Consider the following 18,780-nt stretch of genomic DNA (forward strand, 5'->3'; position numbering starts at 1 on the left):
AAGCCCGAACTTTGCAACAGTTTTGTAACGCTACTCTTTTGTCGGAAATCGCCCAGAACAAATCGAGCTGCTTTTCTTTGGATTTTTCCAGTTCCTGAATCAAGTAAACCTGGTAAGGGTCCCATACACTGGAACCATACTCAAGTTGAGGTCTCACCAGAGACAAATATGCTCTCTCCTTTACATCCTTACTACAACCCCTAAATACTGTCATAACTAGGTGCAGAGATCTGTACCCTTTATTTACAGTCATATTTATGTGATTACCCCAATGAAGATCCTTCCTTATATTTATACCTAAGTATTTACAATGATCCCCAAAGGGAACTTTCACCCCATCAACGCAGTAATTAAAACTGAGAGGACTTTTCCTATTTGTGAAACTCACAACCTGACTTTTATCCCCGTTTATCATCATACCATTGCCTACTGTCCATCTCACAACATTATCGAGGTCATTTTGCAGTTGCTCATAATCTTGTAACTTATTTATTACTCTGTACAGAATAACATCATCTGCGAAAAGCCTTATCTCTGATTCCATTTCTTTACACATATCATTGATATATATATAAGAAAACATAAAGGTCTAATAATACTGCCTTGAGGAATTCCCCTCTTAATTTTTACAGGGACAGATAAAGCTTCACCTACTCTAATTCTCTGAGTTCTGTTTTCTAGAAACCGAGCCACCCATTCAGTCACTGTTTTGTCAAGTCCAATTGCACTCGTTTTAGCCAGTAGTCTCCCATGATCTACCCTATCAAATGCCTTAGATAAGTCAATCGCAATACCGTCCAATTGACCTCCTGAATCCAGAATATCTGCTATATCTTGCTGGAATCCTACAAGTTGGGCTTCAGTGGAATAACCTTTCCTAAACCCAAACTGCTCTCTGTCAAACCAGTTATTAATTTTGCAAACATGTCTTATATAATCAGAAAGAATACATTCCCGAAGCTTACATACAATGCATGTCAAACTGACTGGCCTGTAATTTTCAGCTGTATGGCTATCACCTTTTCCTTTATATACAGGGGCTACTATAGCATCTCTCCCTTCATTTGGAAAAGTTCCTTCATGCAAAAAAAAAAAAATCAAACAAATACTTCAGATATGGTACTATATCCCAACCCATTGTCTTTAGTATTATCCCCCGAAACCTTATCAATTCCAGCTGCTTTTCTAGTTTTCAACTTTTTAATCTTACTGTAAATGTCATTGCTGTCATAGGTAAATTTTAATACTTCTATGGTATTAGCCACCCCCTCTATCTGTACATTATCCTTGTAACCAACAATCTTTACATACTGCTGACTGAATACTTCTGCCTTTTGAAGATCCTCGCATACACACTCCCCTTGTTCATTAATGATTCTTGGAATGCCCTTCTTTGAACCTGTTTCTGCCTTAAAGTACTATACATACTCTTCAATGTTTCACTAAAATTTGTATGACCACCAATTATGCTTGCCATCATATTATCCTTAGCTGACTTCTTTGCTAGATTCAATTTCCTAGTAAGTTCCTTCAACTTCTCCTTATTTCCATAACCATTTCTAACTCTATTTCTTTCCAGTCTGCACCTCCTTCTTAGTCTCCTTACTTCTCTGTTATAATATAGTGGATCCTTACCATTTCTTACCACCTTTAAAGGAACAAACTTATTTTCACATTCCTCAACAATTGCTCTAAACCCATCCCCGAGTCTGTTTACATTTTTATTTACCATTTCCCAGCGATCATAGTTACTTTCTAAAAAACCCCTCATGCCTGTTTTATCAGCCATATGGTACTGCCTAACAGTCCTAATTTTAATCTCTTCCTTTCTTTCACATTTATTTTTAATTTCCACAAAAACAGCTTCATGATCACTAATACAATCTATTACTTCGGTTTCTCTATAGAGCTCATCTGTTTTTACCAGCACCACATCCAGAATATTCTTCCCTCCAGTTGGTTCCATCACTTTCTGAATCAGGTGCCCTCCCCATATTAACTTATTTGCCATTTGTTGGTCATGTTTCCTGTCGTTCGCATTACCTTCCCAATTGACATTGAAATTGAGATCACCCGCTACTATCACGTTCCTTTCCTTATCGTTTCTCACATAGCTGATTATCTTATCAAATAATTCTGAATCAGCATCTGTGCTACCCTTTTCTGGTCTGTACACTCCAAAGACATCAAGTTGCCTATTATCTTTAGAAATGAGCCTTACCCCTAGAATTTCGTGCTTGTCATCTTTAACTTTTTCGTTGCTTACAAATTCTTCTTTCACGAGAATGATTACTCCCCCTCCTACCTATCCTATCCTATCGCTACGACACACCCTCCATTTCCGTGAGAAAATTTCTGCATCCATTATATCATTTCTCAGCCATGATTCAACTCCTATTATATTATCTGGTAAGTATATATATCTATTAAATTACTTAATTGTATTCCTTTTTTTACAATACTTCTACAGTTGAGCACTAACAGATTTATGTCATCCCAGTAAGTGTTGCTGCTTCCAGGCCATACCGTACGTCAATATAGGTACTAGATATATTTTGAACAAGCTGATCTTGGAAACTAACGGAAATGTTTCATCCCAAGGTATTTGACGTACAACGTGATAGCATTTGGAAGCTTTCTGTATACTGATGTATGGTATTGTCTGATAACAAAACACTACATAAGTACTGGAAGTTGTCTACAATATTCATTCCTCATCTCCAAATCTCAGATGAACAGTTGGAGAGTTTCTACTCCTCACCAAGTCAACTGTCTTCGTTTTGTTGATTTTGAGCCCTAAGGTTGTAAAAGCTTCATGCCAGAGATCTAGTCTAGTTTGTACTTACGATTCTGTCTCACCCCATACCATTACATCATCAGCAAAAGCCAGGGCATTAGTTGTTGGATACTTTCTTTTAACCGCTTTTTAAACTTCATCCATTATGATTATGAAGAGAAGTGGTGAAAGATAACTTCCTTGCTGGACTCCACTCTTTGTTTCGAACCAACCTGACCTTCCATCCTGGATCTGGACACAACACTTGGTTTCATCTTACAATCGTTGTACTCGTGCTATGATGTCATCGGGCACTTTCTTATGTCTCAAACATTCCCAAATATGCCTGCGTGGTACCGAACATGGTCATATGCTTTCTCGATGTCCAGAAACACAGTTATAAGTGTTTTACCTTTCTCCCAATACTTCTCATAGAGCATTCTGGTGGCAAGAATGAGGTCTGTAGTTGATATTGTTTCATCCTATAAACAAGTAATATTTTCTCAAACTATACTGTATAGTAATAACATTAATTAATCGCTAATCTAGGGGGTCGAACCGTGGTCGTCATTAACAGAGTACTATACATAACTACCCTGAGACCACGTTATTCCTTTTTTTCATCACGAAAGAGCAGTGGGTTATTGTAATTAGTCCCATGAACAGAAGGATACAGTATACTGCATTACCGTAATGTAAATACCAAGCTAGGTAATATTATTTTGACTACTCGTCGGTTAATACAGGTTCAAATGATTATTACCGGCTATGTTCTGTGTATGATTATATTATATTCCTACCGATAAGTCATATGTAAAAAATACGTACATTTTACACGTATAGTTACAGCATAATGTGTGAAATTTATTATCAAACTTTGAAGTCAGGCATTGACTTTTGTGGTAAATGGTGCATCTCCGACTACTGCTTAATCTTACATATGACTATGTTATTCACAATTTGTGCGCATTACTTCTAAATAAAATATATATGAACCGAGAGAGTTGGCCATCCGGTTAGGGTTGCGTACCTGTGAGCTTACATTTGGGAGATAACGGGTTCGAATCCCACCGTCGGCACCCCTGAAGATTGTTTTCCGTCATTTCCTATTTTCACATCAGGCAAATACTGGGACTGTACCGTAAGGCCACGGCCGCTACCTTCCCATTCCTAGCCCTGACCCATCCTTGCACCACCGAAACCTTTCTATTTGTTAGTGCGATGTTACATCATTATGTAACAATATTAAAAAATATATATAATTATTTCATTCATTGCTTTCAAAAAATAGGTTATAACCTATTTCTTTTCAAGTTTCAACAATCGACGATAGAGTTCTCAGATTCTCAGGCACAATGAAAAGAAAATTTTCTGTTCTAGCATTGGCAATAATATTAATTTTTGTGTAGTTGTTACTTAAGGGTTGGTTAACTTGGTCGTCGTAGGTCAATTCATCATGGCAGCCTTAAGGATATATTCTTTAAGCAGAAGAGGTAAAAATATATTTTTCAGCGAATCATTTTATTTTCTTATACGCGAGAACAAACCGAATATGTCATATTACAGTTTCTAATCGATATCATTTAAGAAATATTCTTAATTGGATGTTTAAGATTGCTTGCTTTCTAACCTGTTTCATTTCAGTTTCTCCGAGGCTTTTGTTTCCCTCACTGCAGATGTCGTCAGATTCACAGTCACAGGACTATTACAAATATGTAGCCGTAGAAGAGCCGAGTATGGATATGAAGGACATCACTAATAGAGCCGCACAAACTATGTTTTGGACGGAATTGTTTCGAGGTAAAGTCGTAGACCGATCTAACCTGTTTTATTTTTAAAATTCATTCAGCCAATGGTATTATATAAGGGTTAAAACTACGTACAGTACGTTTTTTAAAACATTACGTTTGATGTGATGGAAACTGATCTTACTATTATATGCAGTGTTCTCCCCAGAAATATTCGTCAGCTGGGTGGCAGAAATGAGTAGCCGGAAAGGGAATATTACATCATTAAAAATGAATATGCTATTTATTCCCCTCAGGGTATTAACAATAATATTCAGACAGGTAAACATTAAAAGCAAAATATAACTATTTTAGTGTTATCACGAACAAGACATAACAGTATTTTGAACTTATAGTGTTCTACTGCTAGTTTTTTTTTCTTTTCCAAGTTGCTGTACGTCGCACCGACAGAGATAGGTCTTATGGCAACGATGGGATAGGAAGGGCCTAGGAGTGGGAAGGAAGTGGTCGTGGCCTTTTAAGGTACAGCCCCAGCATTTGCCTGGTGTGAAAATGAGAAACCACAGAAAACCGTCTTCAGGGCTGCCGAAAGTGGGGTTCGACTACCGCTCGTTCATAATCATGTATCGAGCTCGATAGCTGCAGTCGCTTAAGTGCGGCCAGTGTCCAGTAATCGGGAGATAGTGGATTCGAGCCCCACTGTCGGCAGCCCTGAAGATGGTTTTCCGTGGTTTCCCCATTTTCACACCAGGCAAATGCTGGGGCTGTACCTTAATTAAGGTCACAGCCGGTTCCTTCCAATTCCTAGGCCTTTCCTATCCTATCGTCGCAATAAGGCCTATCTGTGTCGGTGCGACATAAAGCAAGTAGCATAATCATGAAACACTGGAGCTTACCACTTGGTTGCTTCGGAGTGCCACATGGGGTTGTGAGGTCATGCGGAATCGAACGCTCGCATGTGATTCCACATTAATCCAGACACTGCTCGAGCACTACACTACATGACAGTCAAGCTAAACATTTAACCTCCGATGTAATCGAGGCAATTATGCTGATAATAATGAAGATTTTATCATATAAATGAACAGTTTTATAGTATGTACATTTTAATTTGGTGCACCCAGTGATTCAAATGTGTGTGAATATTATGTAACTAGCAATTTCCTAGGTTATGTTAGCTGGGCAGCCTGTTAAAATGGCAGGACGGTGCGCCCATCAAAAATATCCTAGGGAGAACACTGATGCATATTATTTTATAAGTATTGTAAGTTATTAATACTTTTTTCATGGTTCTTATGTTACACTTTACTATCTGGGGTGGATGTTTAGGAAGGAGAAAAATTATCCAAAACTGATGTTAAACGATACTTGGAGTAGTGTGGAGGAGAGATCCTTTCTTTATTAATGCCAGAGACCCACCAACCCACCCCTAGATGTATTCGTACTTGTATAAAACACATTTAAAACCAACGCTATGTCAGTCTCTGAATATCTCGAAAATATGACCGTTTCCTGTGTTCCTGTTGGTTGCAGGGGATTTTCTATTTTTTCTGATAGAGCTCGCACTGTGCGGTCCACTACTACTACGTAGTGGAGTTTGATGTGTTGTGGCGTGAGGCAGATGTAGTTACAGTATCTGCAATGTAACTAACCAATGGTCTTGTCACTAGCCAGTATTGTCACAAGGGATACTGGAGTCTGTGGGCTGCTTCGTGACTCTAACCTAGGAGCTAACACCCCCAGACCCCTTGTACTTGCCCCCAGCCCAGTGGTCTTGTCACTAGCTGGACCTAACCATTCCAGATCACTGGGCTTGACCCTAGCTGGACCTAACCAGTCCTAACCAATGGGTTTGTACTTGCTGGACCTAACCAATCCAGATCAGTCGGCTTGTCCTAGCTGGACCTAACTAATCTAGACCAATGGTCTTGTCGCTATGCTGACCTAACCTGTCCATACAGTGGTTTTGTCACTAGCTGGAACTAACCAATCCAGACCAGTGGTCTTCTCGCTACCCTGACCTAACCAGTACAGACACAGGTCTTGTCACTAGCTTGACCGAAGTTTCTAAGTGTAACATGCTGTGAAGTCATATGAACTGCACCATGTTGGATTCCTCCCTCTTTAATTTACCCTTACTTGAAACTAAAATGTGTATATGATTTTCTTTCTCAGGTGCTGGAGTGACTCTTGCTCACATATTTAAGGAACCAGCTACAATCAATTATCCATTTGAGAAGGGGCCGCTAAGTCCTCGTTTTCGGGGTGAACATGCTTTGAGGAGATATCCTTCAGGAGAGGAACGGTGTATTGCTTGCAAGCTGTGTGAAGCAATTTGTCCTGCTCAGGTATATGTCTACTTTTTCTGTTAAGAGGTATATTTTATGTACTTATGTGTGACTGGGCGACTTCATTTCTTTCATATTCTTTAAACAGAGGGGTCTGATTGCAAAAAACGATGACTAGTTTTAAGTCTTAGACATCTACCTAAACAATGTCTAAATCGAGCATGATCTTCCATTGCATATACCATGTTCGGCCAGTGTTTAGCTATACATCGTGTAAACTTTCAATGTTGGTTCGAAAATGGAAATAAAAGTATCTTCCATGCAACTCATTGCTTGTCGCAACCAATGAAATTCAATATAAATGGTCCGTTATTGGACATTATAAATTTTCCAGCACACGAGGGCAAAACGCTGGCACCCAAGAATGAGTTAGCTGGAAAATTTATAATGTCCAATAACGGACCATTTATATTGGTATTATAAATTTACTCATTCAGGACAAATATTTCAGATTCCCTATGGGAATCAACATCTATATCAACCAATGAAATTCGTCGGTGCGTGCGCCATCAGCCGGTGTCTTCCTGCACATTACTCAAAGATGGCTAAGAATGAACATGACTTGCCCACAGATAAGAATATTGTTTTCAGTGGAATTACAATCTCATAAGGGGCCCATAGACGTGCAATATTATTGCGCAAAATGGATTGTGCAATATATTGTTATCTGCCCATAGACGTGCAATATTATTGCGCATTATCGGGGTTTGTGCAATATAACTGATAGTGTGTACTTAATATTGAAGGGTTGTACAATATATTATGCAAAGCGGTCACAGACGTACAATATGCGTTGCAATATATAGTCAGTCCATGCCGTTATTTTGTTTGGTGAACATGTTCAGTGACACTGATCTTTGCTGAGTTTTGCTCGCCGTGGGCGTAAGTGCCAAAAAGAAGCAGAAACGGAAAAGGAGGACAAGGACCAAACAGTGGTTTCTGGACAGAGAAAGGTACACTCATGAAACTTTACTCACTGAACTGAGAAAATGCGAGCCAAATGATTTTCGAAACTTTCTGTGCATGAATGTTAAATTTTTTGATGAACTTATCGCTTTGGTTATGCCTCAAATCGAGAAAAAGAATACTATTACGCAGTGAATTGATTTTTTAATAACTTCTTGTTTATCGGCGTTCGGGTGTTTTTCGCGATATTTATCAATAAGCACCTCGTACTGTTCACTTTTTTTAACGCGATTACTGTAATCTTTGCTCGTAACGTCCCATAGAGCCGGAAGGTCATGGTACACTTCGATAAACTCCAAAAGAAACCTTTTCTCCTCCTGTCACGATACGTTCTCGCGGGAGGACGGGATATTGCACAATGTTGCCAACACACGGCACAGTATTTTGTGGTTTGTGCAATATATTTCAAACTTCTTTGATTTCGTACAATATATTGCACAACCCTTCAATACGAAGTGCACACTATCAATTATATTGCACAAACCCCGATATTGCACAATAATATTGCACGTCTATGGGCCCCTTTAATATCAACATTAAAGCTACATGCCACCATACAAGGAGGTGTAAATTCGATTATAGTGCTGTTATGGTGAGCGTAATCTAAATAGCTTCTGCGAAGGAAAGATGAAACTACAGTATATTACTATGTTAACCGAATGAGTTGTACGGCCCATATAGATGCAGATTGCATTCTAGAGATCACACGTTCGAAACACACCATCGGCAGCACTGAAGATTGTTTTCCATAGTTTCCCCATTTTTACATCAGGCAAATACTGGGGCTGTTGTTGTGGCCACAGTCTTCCTTCCTAGTCCTTGCCTTTTCCTATCTTATCATTGCCGAAAAATTATCTGAATTAGCGCAACGATTATCCACAAAAAACTTACTTAGCAGTAAATGTAATTACTGAATCCCTCCCGGTTGATGTATCTGACAGCCAATGATGTAATATCTTATATATATATATATATATATATATATCACATACATTAGTGTAGAGGTAACAGCCCTGTAATGATCAGGGCAAGTTATTCTGATACAGGTGTAGTCGAAGTGACCTATAATTCCAGGGAAATTATTCCAAATATAATAAAATATATCGGTTGCCAATAATATTGTAGTCAAGTTGACGGTTACCGGACTGTCACATGTTTCATGGTACATAACCTCTTGATTGTGATTCACTCATAAAATTTGAGGTTAAACAGTGTTCTTGGCAGTGTTTAAACATGGCCGGTTGAACATCAGTTTTAGACAGTGTCTAAGTGATTAATGACCGTAAACATTGTCTAAATACAGTTTCTGCAATCAGCCCAGGGTGCTGGAATTTGGTGTTCTCATGTCCAGTTGAGCTGGTTATTGGTGTCATCTCCTTTCTGATTCTTGTCAGAGACAATATAAGACCCCTCTCGCCGACATGCTGTGGCACAGATCACAGTCAGGAGAATCAGCTAATGGTGATACAGGCCTGTACACGTACACACAGAAATGGTGTTCCGACATAAACAATTACCACTGCCCCATTCCCGTGCTGAAAAGGAGGGGAGGGAGTGAAGGGGTAGTATTGAAGGCAAGTGTGTCTTTTGCTATACATCCGCCACTGTCTCCATTTCATCGCAACAAATTCTTGTAGTGGGCTGTCTATCTGTAGCAATGCATTAAGCAAGGAGGTGGGGGGGACGCCATGCTTTGTTTACATAAGGTCACAATTTCTGTGCATGCATGTACAAGTCATAGGTTGCTGAGCAACAAGAAGTGGGAACCACAGTGGCTTGGCACTCACCTTGCTACTGTTTGCTGTTTCTGTACCCAGGATCATGTAGAAATTTGAAGGAGTGGGAACCTCAGTGGCTTGGCAATCACCTTGCTACTGTCTGCTGTTTCTATACCCAGGATCATGTAGGAGTTTGAGCATGATTTGTGTCTAAAATGACACTGCTTGAAAATATATACAAACTTGAAGAGGATGTACAGAATCTTTTAAGTTCCTGCTAGGAATGTGACCAGGCCTTACAGTACAGAAAGCTGTGTTCTGCTCTGGTCAAAGTAGTGGCCCATCGTTAGCCTATTTGTAGTGAATACTCACATTCTGAATTTTGGAGAGAAAATACACTTGAAAGAAATATGAAGAAATTTACTACCTGCGGCACTCTGGCTCTCTAGTGCTAAATTGGTAGACCTTGGTTATCTTCGAGAAAAGGGATAAGCAAACCCCGACACCAAGAATGAATCCATTTTACACTGCAATGAGACATGGTGGTGTAATCACAAAAGTTTGAGTACTATTGTTATTATACACCAAAGCAAAACATATCTTTAGGATACATGCAATCAAATCTTTATGCAGTGGTGTTACTTTGATCCACCGAGGTTTGGGTCTCTGATAGAGTTTACTTGTTCTTTTACAATTTCTAATACCTTTCTCTCTGTGTTTTTTAAAACTTTGTGAATATTTCTGTTCACAGGCAATCACTATAGAAGCAGAGGAGCGAGCCGATGGCAGCAGACGAACAACACGCTATGATATTGACATGACCAAGTGTATCTATTGTGGTTTCTGTCAAGAAGCCTGTCCTGTAGATGCCATTGTGGAGGTAGGCACAGTTCATATGTTCGCTAATAGGCAACTCGTCATCATCATCATCATCATTTCCTCTTATCCAGCTCCTGCCAGGTTGGGACATTTGTGGCGTTTTACCTTCCTCTCTCCTTCCACCATTCTTCTATCATTTTGTTCCAGTCCACGTTTCTTCTTCTTGCACTCCTCTTTATTGAATCGATACACCTTGTTATAGATTTCCCTCTCACTCTCTTTCCCTCGAAATTCATCTCCATTTGTTTTGGTATTCTTTCCTCATACCTGCCAAGTATTCCGGTTTTTCCGTAAAATGTACGTATTTTGAGTTTGTTTTACGGTTGTGCGGATGAACATTGTTATTGTATGGATTTTGAAAATCCGCGCTTGGTTTCGCTTTCTGCGTTCAAATCTGATTTGTTTGACTTTCGATAGTAGCTGGTAATATTACAAGCTGTCCATTTCATGACCATATCGATGAGTGTAATCAAGAAGTAAGAATAAATAACCACCTAATCGATACTTTATTATTGCCTCAGGCAAAATTGAATATAAATTAACACTTACAGGTCCTCTTCAGCTGTATAAAGAAAGAATTGAGAAGAAAAAACATTAGGACAATAAGCACAAATAAAAGTTCTTTGGAGACTCCTTTGTAAAAAAAATGGAGGTCATCAGAACAGGACATCTTGCCTCTCGTTCTTGTTTGGAAAAGATGTTTATTCTGCGCTTTCTAGAGGGTCTGTCTTTGAGCGCGACCTGGTGAAGTAACGATGTGACGCAGGCTGACAGTTCATGCAAAGCTCTGGAGAGAAGGGAAGTAGAGTTTTGTCGCAGAAGCACAGCCCAATCTCCCTCCTCCCTCGTATGTTATTTTAGATGACGACAAATTTATATTCACTTTTGCCTGAGGCAATAATAAAGTATCGATTAGGTGGTTATTTATACTTGCTTCTTGAGTAGCTGGTAATACGAGACACAGTGTTTGAATTCGACTGGTAAATGTATCGATAATCACATTATCGATTATCACCGTGCTTTTGTCACCTGTTCGACCTTAACTGTAACTTCATTCAATGAGATGTTCCCAAACAAGTAGCAGGCTGCGATTTTGAAGAAAAAAAATCCGTAAAAAGTAGCAGGCTCTGAATTTATATAAAACAACTTTAGTAACTGCGTCGTGCTTCGTAGCAGCTGAAGGGCTTTGTTTGTGTGCGTAACATTGGTGGTAGTTCTGAAAGTCGTGGAATTGTGTGAAGAATTTCTAAGCAATTTAATATTTTTAGTGGTGTTCGTAACGAGTTATTAAGAAACAATATTATCAGTCTTTTCGTGAGGCATATTCTGCTTAATTTCCTTGTTTTATACGATCATGGAAAGTGTTCCCAGTGTTAATTGAAAACAGATGAGCACTCATCAAGATGTAACTTCTTGTATTTAATTTCAGGGTTGATAATAACATATACAGTAAAACCTCGATGCATCGTTTTTTTCAGAGGGCAGGGGAAATTGACGACGGATGCGGGATAACTATAAATGCGGGCAACATAAAAAATAGGGGGAAAGCAAAATAATAAAATACGGGTACTGTATTGGGACATTTTCCGTTATGTAAATATATTATTGTTATTATTATTTATTTATTTATTATTATTATAAGAACAACAATAATGGCACATGGCCTCCGGAGCTGGGTGCAGGTCTTTCGAGTTGTCACGTGATAGGCGATCAACGTGCATATGAAAATGCAGCCCTACCTAAGATGAATATTAATGTTTAATTCGGCAAACAGACAGCCCCCGCACCATTGGAATTAACCGAGGAAAGTTAAAATCCTCACCCCAATCGAGACCCCTTGAACCAAAGGCCAACACGTGCTAACCATATAGCTCATACTATACATAACTGTATCAAAATATTCCAACCATGATATAGGCCTACGAGGTGAAAATAGAAAGCGTGACTTTTACGCCGTTTTGTTTCACTTTTCTTTACACATTTCGTAATAATTGAAAACCTTTAAGTTCAGTTCTCTTATTGCAAATTAAAGATATATGTGGATATTAGGGCGATAAACTGTATTTAGGAAAAGATTCCCTAGACCCTTTGCGAACGGTAGGTTAGATACTCAACACGGTGCGGCTCCCTCAGATCAGACGATGTCACAGAGGTTAGAAATTCAATGCGGTGCGTCTCAAATGATGTCACAGCAGCTTGTGCGAAGCTGCCAACTTAGGAACAAATTACAAGACTAGGGTATGAGAAAATTTTATTGGTCTGGCTTGGTTAGGTCCGGCTTGTAACAAGACTATTGGGCAGAGGGTAACAAAGTGGTTAACAGGCCTCTAGCATCCCACACACTCCACAAGGTACGACGCGATTAATCACCCTGTAAGTAATTGAAACGAATCTGGTGCACTGCATGATTTTCTCTTTTTTTTTCAGCAAAGTTGGCAGTCTTAGCCAGCCTATACTAACACAGAAAATGGTGGCATATTTGAGTTTTACGCTGTCTACGTTTTAATTCTTGTTAATGAGAATACTTCTAGGGGTCGGTTAGTGGGTTGAGGAGAAGCGTTCGCACCAGGAGGCTCGTAGTGAGGTTGCGCGTGAATAACCTGCGCACAGCACTCCAGCCTACAAGATCTTTGTTCAAGACTAGCAACTCCGAATCGCTTGTACATTCTCGCGTAACATCTTGCCGCTATTATATGCTAAGAGTATTGAGCAGTCCCACTAAATTCGAAATAAATGTTGCGTATGTTTCTCTTACGTATGTACGATTGATCAATGCGGGAAAATTGTGACCGAGGACAAATAATTTTTAGACGATCAGTGCAATAAAACGATAGTCCGAGAAACGATAGATCCGTGGAAATTTAACATTGATTTATATGGAACATTTTTGGACTGAATAAATTCAACAATGAATACGGGAAAATGACAGTTCCAGGAACGATGCATCATGGTTCTACAGTATTTGACTTGTATTAGTGTTGTTTGTAATCCCCCTCCTTCCGTTTTTTTCATTATGTCTCAAGACTGTTATGCATGCACATGTTGTTAAAAAATTTCTGACCGGGCGAGTTGGCCGTGCGCGTAGAGGCGCGCGGCTGTGAGCTTGCATCCGGGAGATCGTGGGTTCGAGCCCCACTGTCGGCAGCCCTGAAGATGGTTTTCCGTGGTTTCCCATTTTCACACCAGGCAAATGCTGGGGCTGTACCTTAATTAAGGCTACGGCCAATTCCTTCCAACTCCTAGGCCTTTCCTATCCCATCGTCGCCATAAGGCCTATCTGTGTCGGTGCGACGTAAAGCAACTAGCAAAAAAAAAAATTCTGCTTAAGGATATTCTGGATTTCTCTTTTCAAAAGTTGCAGGTATGTTTCCTACTCCATCCTCTTTACATGTCCAAACCATCTTAGCTTACTCCTATCAAGTCTCTCATTTAGGTTTTCTATTCCAACCCCTTTTCTCGCATCTTCGTTTCTCCATCTGTCTTTCCTATCATACTTTTTAGGTATTTCATTTTGCTGGCCTGAATTCTACTCTCATCCCTACTTGTCACTGTCCAGGTCTCAGCTGCATGAGTTAATACATTACATACATACATATCCCACGTCGTTCCATCTTAAGTGATGGTTCGGCGAACGAGGCTTCTCCACCACCTGTGGTCTCTGAACTTCTCTCCTTCTTCGATGCTTTCCAAAGTATGTCCTCGCTGTTGAATGTCAATCTTCACCATGTCCTTGTACCTGAGTCTGGGTCAGTATGGGTGCATAATACATTTTGTACATTATCTCTTTACACTTCCTTGGTACTTCCTTGTTACAGACTAGTTTTCGTACACTCTGGTAGAATGCTTCGTCCTGTTGCTTCTCTTGCGAATGTCCATGTCCAGCCTTGTATTCTGCATTAATTCACTCCCTAGCTATTTGAAACTGTCAATAATTTCAAGGCTTTGACCACCAAATTTCACACTGCCTTTCATTTGTCTTTCTCCTCGTGATATCACAATGGTTTTGCTTTGCTCTGCACTGATTTTCATACCATGCTTTTTAATTTTCAGTGTAACTTCTTGTACTCCTTTGCTGTTTGTACCCCAGACCAAAATATCATCTGCAAATAGTAATAACTTAATCTCCTTATTCCCATATGCTTCCTTTGTCTCCTTTGTAATTTCGTCCATTTCGTAAAATCGAATGTATTTTGACAGCTTAATGTCATTTTAACTATGAAACAATAATGTTAAAACCATAATATTCTATAAGACTGAAAAATATTATCATGAGGTCACAGCATTCAAAAAATTGCATGAGGAGAAAGAAGACAACAAAGTGTTAGATACTCTACTTGGGGTCTTACCAGAGGCTTACACTGAGTGGCCAGAAGTCATGGGAAGACACTGAATGTGATGTTAATAATGAGTTGCTTCTCCACGAACCCTCAAAACGGCAGCAATAAGGCGAGGCATCGACTCTAGAAGATGTTGGAATCGTTCTGTAAGGATCTGGAACCACGCATCTTGCACTGCTACCCGCAATGGGTCTTGTGTAGTTGGTGCGGGTTTCATGGAGCATACACTAACATCGATACCACCCCATAAATGCTCGATGGATTAAGATCGGGGGATCTGCAGGGCCAATCCATGGTCGTAACTTCACTGGAGTGCTCCTGTAACCGCCTGCGTACCACCACAGAGCTGTGACATGGCGGATTGTCCTGTTGAAACATGGCATCTCCATCGGGGTACTCTAGGGCCAAAAAGGGATGCAGATGGTCTGAAAGAATATCCACACAATGTGCACCTGTCAGCGCTCGCTGCAGCCGGACAGTGAGGCCTAATTGCAACACTGAGAATGCTGCCCAGACCAGAACTGAGCCACCTCCCACCTGGACACAACCTTGTTGACACGCAAGATCCATAGCTTCATGCACTCTCCCGCGCCCATCAGCTCGATACAACTGCAACCAGGATTCATCGGACCATACCATACCACATGCTGATGTTCGCAGGCCCATGCACGTCGTCGAGCTCTGTGTCAAGGTGTCAGTGAAGGAACGCAAGTTGGTCGTCGGCTGGTGAAGCCTATGCGGTGCAGTTGCCTCCTTAGAGTCCTGATAGAAATGGGCTCCTGACTCGCAACATTCAACTGGGCGGTGATCTGACTCACAGTAGTCCATCGAGCGCCCATTATTCCTGAGCGGCGGTTTTCATGGTTGGTAACATTATCTTTCCGGTATATTGAAGATCCCTCCTAGACACTGTTGACCTCGGAAACCTGAATTCACTTGTAATCTCCACAATGCTATGACCCATGCGCTGTGTGCCGATGATCATCCCACGTTCAGAGTCGGTTAATTTGCAACGTTTTGCCGTCTTCACGACACTGGTGTCTGTGACAGTCTGCTCAGCTATGCCGCAGCCAGCCGCAACGCTCAGGGGTCATACACGGCACATCTTCTAATGGGACACCCCTTCCCGTGACCTTTGGCCACTCTGTGTACATACATCCTCTCCTGTACATCCTTATTACTAATCCTAAATACCCTCATAATCATATGAAGAGATCTGTAACCTTTATTTATAACCTCATTGAGGAGAGTACCTCAATGAAGGTCTTTTGTTGTATTAACACCTTGGTACTTACAGTGATCCCTAGATTCTCTCAACCCATCAACACAGTAATTAAAACTGAGAGGACTTTTTGTCCTGTTTATCAAAATCGCATTATCCATCCCGCAACATTGTCGAGGTCTCATTGCAGTCGCTCTTCTTCATCTGTTTACCCTCCAGAGTTGGTTTTCCCCTCGGACTCTGCGAGGGATCTCACCTCTACCGCTTCAAGGGCAGTGTTCTGGAGCGTGATACATTGGGTCGGGGGATACAACTGGGGAGGATGACCAGTATCTCGTCCAGGCGGCCTCACCTGCTATGCTGAACAGGGGCCTTGTAGGGGGGATGGGAAGATTGGAAGGAAAAGGGAAGGAAGCGGCCGTGGCCTTAAGTTAGGTACCATCTCGGCATTTGCCTGGAGGAGAAGTGGGAAACCGTGGGAAAACCACTTCCAGGATGGTTGAGGTGGGAATTGAACCCACCTCTTCTCAGTTGACCTCCCGAGGCTGAGTGGACCCCGTTCCAGCCCTCGTACCACTTTTCAGATTTCGTGGCAGAGCTGGGAATCGAACCCAGGCCTCCGGGGGTGGCAGCTAATCACACTAACCACTGCACCACAGAGGCAGACACAGTCGCTCACAATCCTGTAATTTATTTATTACTCTATACATCTCATCTGCAAAAAGCCTTATCTTTACTCATATCATTTACATACATAAAAATATATAAAGGTCTAATAGTACTGCTTTGCAGGATGCCCATCTTAATTGTTACAGGATCAGATAATACTTGGCATATTCTAATTCCTGAGTTCTATTTTCTAGAAATTTAGCCACGCATTCTGTGACTTACAGATTAATTTGTTACGTTCAGTACATCATTTAATTTCACTACACTTGGCATGTAGACATCATGCCTAAAACAAATTTTAAAAAGGAACTGACTAAGTAAGTAGTGGAAAGGGGCGGATTTCATAGATTTATGATAGGGAACAGAAACAAAATACAAACTTTTCAAGATTTTTCCCGTAAACATTATTTTGGTTAATTTTCATTACTAATTATCTTAAATAATTTATTGAACTTATTGTGGTTGGTGTTGTTTTGAAACATGTCATGTTTGCCCTTTTTCTGCAGGGTCCCAATTTTGAGTTTTCTACAGAGACCCATGAGGAGCTCCTCTACAACAAAGAGAAGTTGCTAAACAATGGGGACAAATGGGAATCCGAGATTGCAGCTAACATCCATGCTGATCATTTGTACCGGTGAAGATGTATAGAAGAAGGCTGCAGTAGAGTTATTTATTGTTGGAGTGATTCTACACTCATGTGTTTGTTGACAAAATAAAATAATAAGAAAACGTAAAAAAACTGAACACCTGTAATGTAAATATTGTAGAACTTTGATCATACAATAACAAATGTTATTGCTTTTTTTCCTAATCTATCCTTAAATAGGACATGCAGATTTTTATTAGTAAATATTTTTATTTTTTGTGTTTGGGTTAATTTAATTCTGTGTACAACTTGAAATCCATTACTGAATTATGTTGGAGAACATTAATGTAATAGACCAAGACAGATCAAGGCTGTACTCCTCACGTCTTCGTGCGTTAATAAATTGCTTTGTATGGCCATGAGATAGAGATGAAAATTCCAAGTGATGTGCAATAAGCTATTGAAGTTGATACTGTAATTGCATGCTTCGATGCCTCTATTCATCATCACTAGCAGAAGAATATATTTTATGTCCACCTTCCCACAGCGTGTCATCCTCAGTTCTGTTAAGTGAATAGCGTTACAAGGCATAGGTGAAACTAGTTCATTACAAATATCAGGGGAATGTAAACAAACCTCATAACAATTCTGATCAATGGGTTGCCTACCCAACTTATAGTATAAGGGTGTCGTTTGAGGTAAAGCAGTGCCAACCTGATTTCAAATAATGTGGACACCCCATTTCACTGAAAAAAATATATGGAGTATTGGTGTATGTATGGTATTTTTGTTGTGAACTATTGTGGCTTTCAGCGTTCAGTTTGCAAGCTTCTAAATGCCTCCATAATTCCAGCTAACACACTCGTCACATTTGATTCTACATCTCTTATCTCAAAATCAAAAGCAGAGTTGAACCATGGTCAAGTCTATTAATTTTGTATTGCCTTACTTCAGGGCCTCTCAGGGTGCATGCACCAGTGCATTGCATGGTGCAAAAGACTACTTCGCTTGGTTGACTAGTGTAGACCCCCACTCCTCGATTTGGAGCAATAACGCCGTGTGTGTGTGTTCCCCACGCCTGTCTCTCTCTTCCTCACTTGTTCTGTAGCGCTCCAAATCTGAGCTGAGTGGGACCGATGCACTGTGCACAGGATGTCTGCGCCTCAGTTTGCACGCGTGAGATTTTGGGCATTTGAGAGGCCCTGCCTTACATGACCGTGGCACCAGAACCACTAGATATACACAGCTTATTTGAAGCATTCACAGACTTGCCAACTCCCCCCTGTTTAAGTGGGAGACTCCCACACTCCTGATTTTCAGAGCAGATTTAGTATTCCTGTATTTTTTGAAAATCCCAGGTTTTTCCCCGTTCTTTAAGTAGCTGGAGAGAATTGATGTTCAATGGGTTCTGCCAAGACAGTGCTGGTGTTCTTAAATATGACAGAATCTCTAAGGTAATGCTTTTCATTTTATCATTCCCAATAGTAATGCTGACAGACTACTTTTTAGCATATTTGCAAGGACAAAAACT

General features: G+C 40.3%; 1 protein-coding gene across 1 annotated transcript; it reads left to right on the forward strand.

Moving 5' to 3' along the window:
• Positions 1 to 4,203: 4,203 nt before the first annotated feature.
• ND-23 (NADH dehydrogenase (ubiquinone) 23 kDa subunit) lies at positions 4,204 to 17,727 on the forward strand. Its single transcript, XM_067159700.2, has 5 exons — positions 4,204 to 4,269; positions 4,421 to 4,576; positions 6,700 to 6,872; positions 10,308 to 10,436; positions 17,170 to 17,727. Exons 1-5 carry the CDS (start codon positions 4,233 to 4,235, stop codon positions 17,299 to 17,301), a joined length of 627 nt encoding a protein of 208 aa, XP_067015801.2. The 5' UTR covers positions 4,204 to 4,232; the 3' UTR covers positions 17,302 to 17,727.
• The last annotated feature ends 1,053 nt before the right edge of the window (positions 17,728 to 18,780 follow it).

Source organism: Anabrus simplex, chromosome X (assembly GCF_040414725.1).
Source record: "Anabrus simplex isolate iqAnaSimp1 chromosome X, ASM4041472v1, whole genome shotgun sequence".
NCBI classification, from domain to species: Eukaryota; Metazoa; Arthropoda; class Insecta; order Orthoptera; family Tettigoniidae; genus Anabrus; species Anabrus simplex.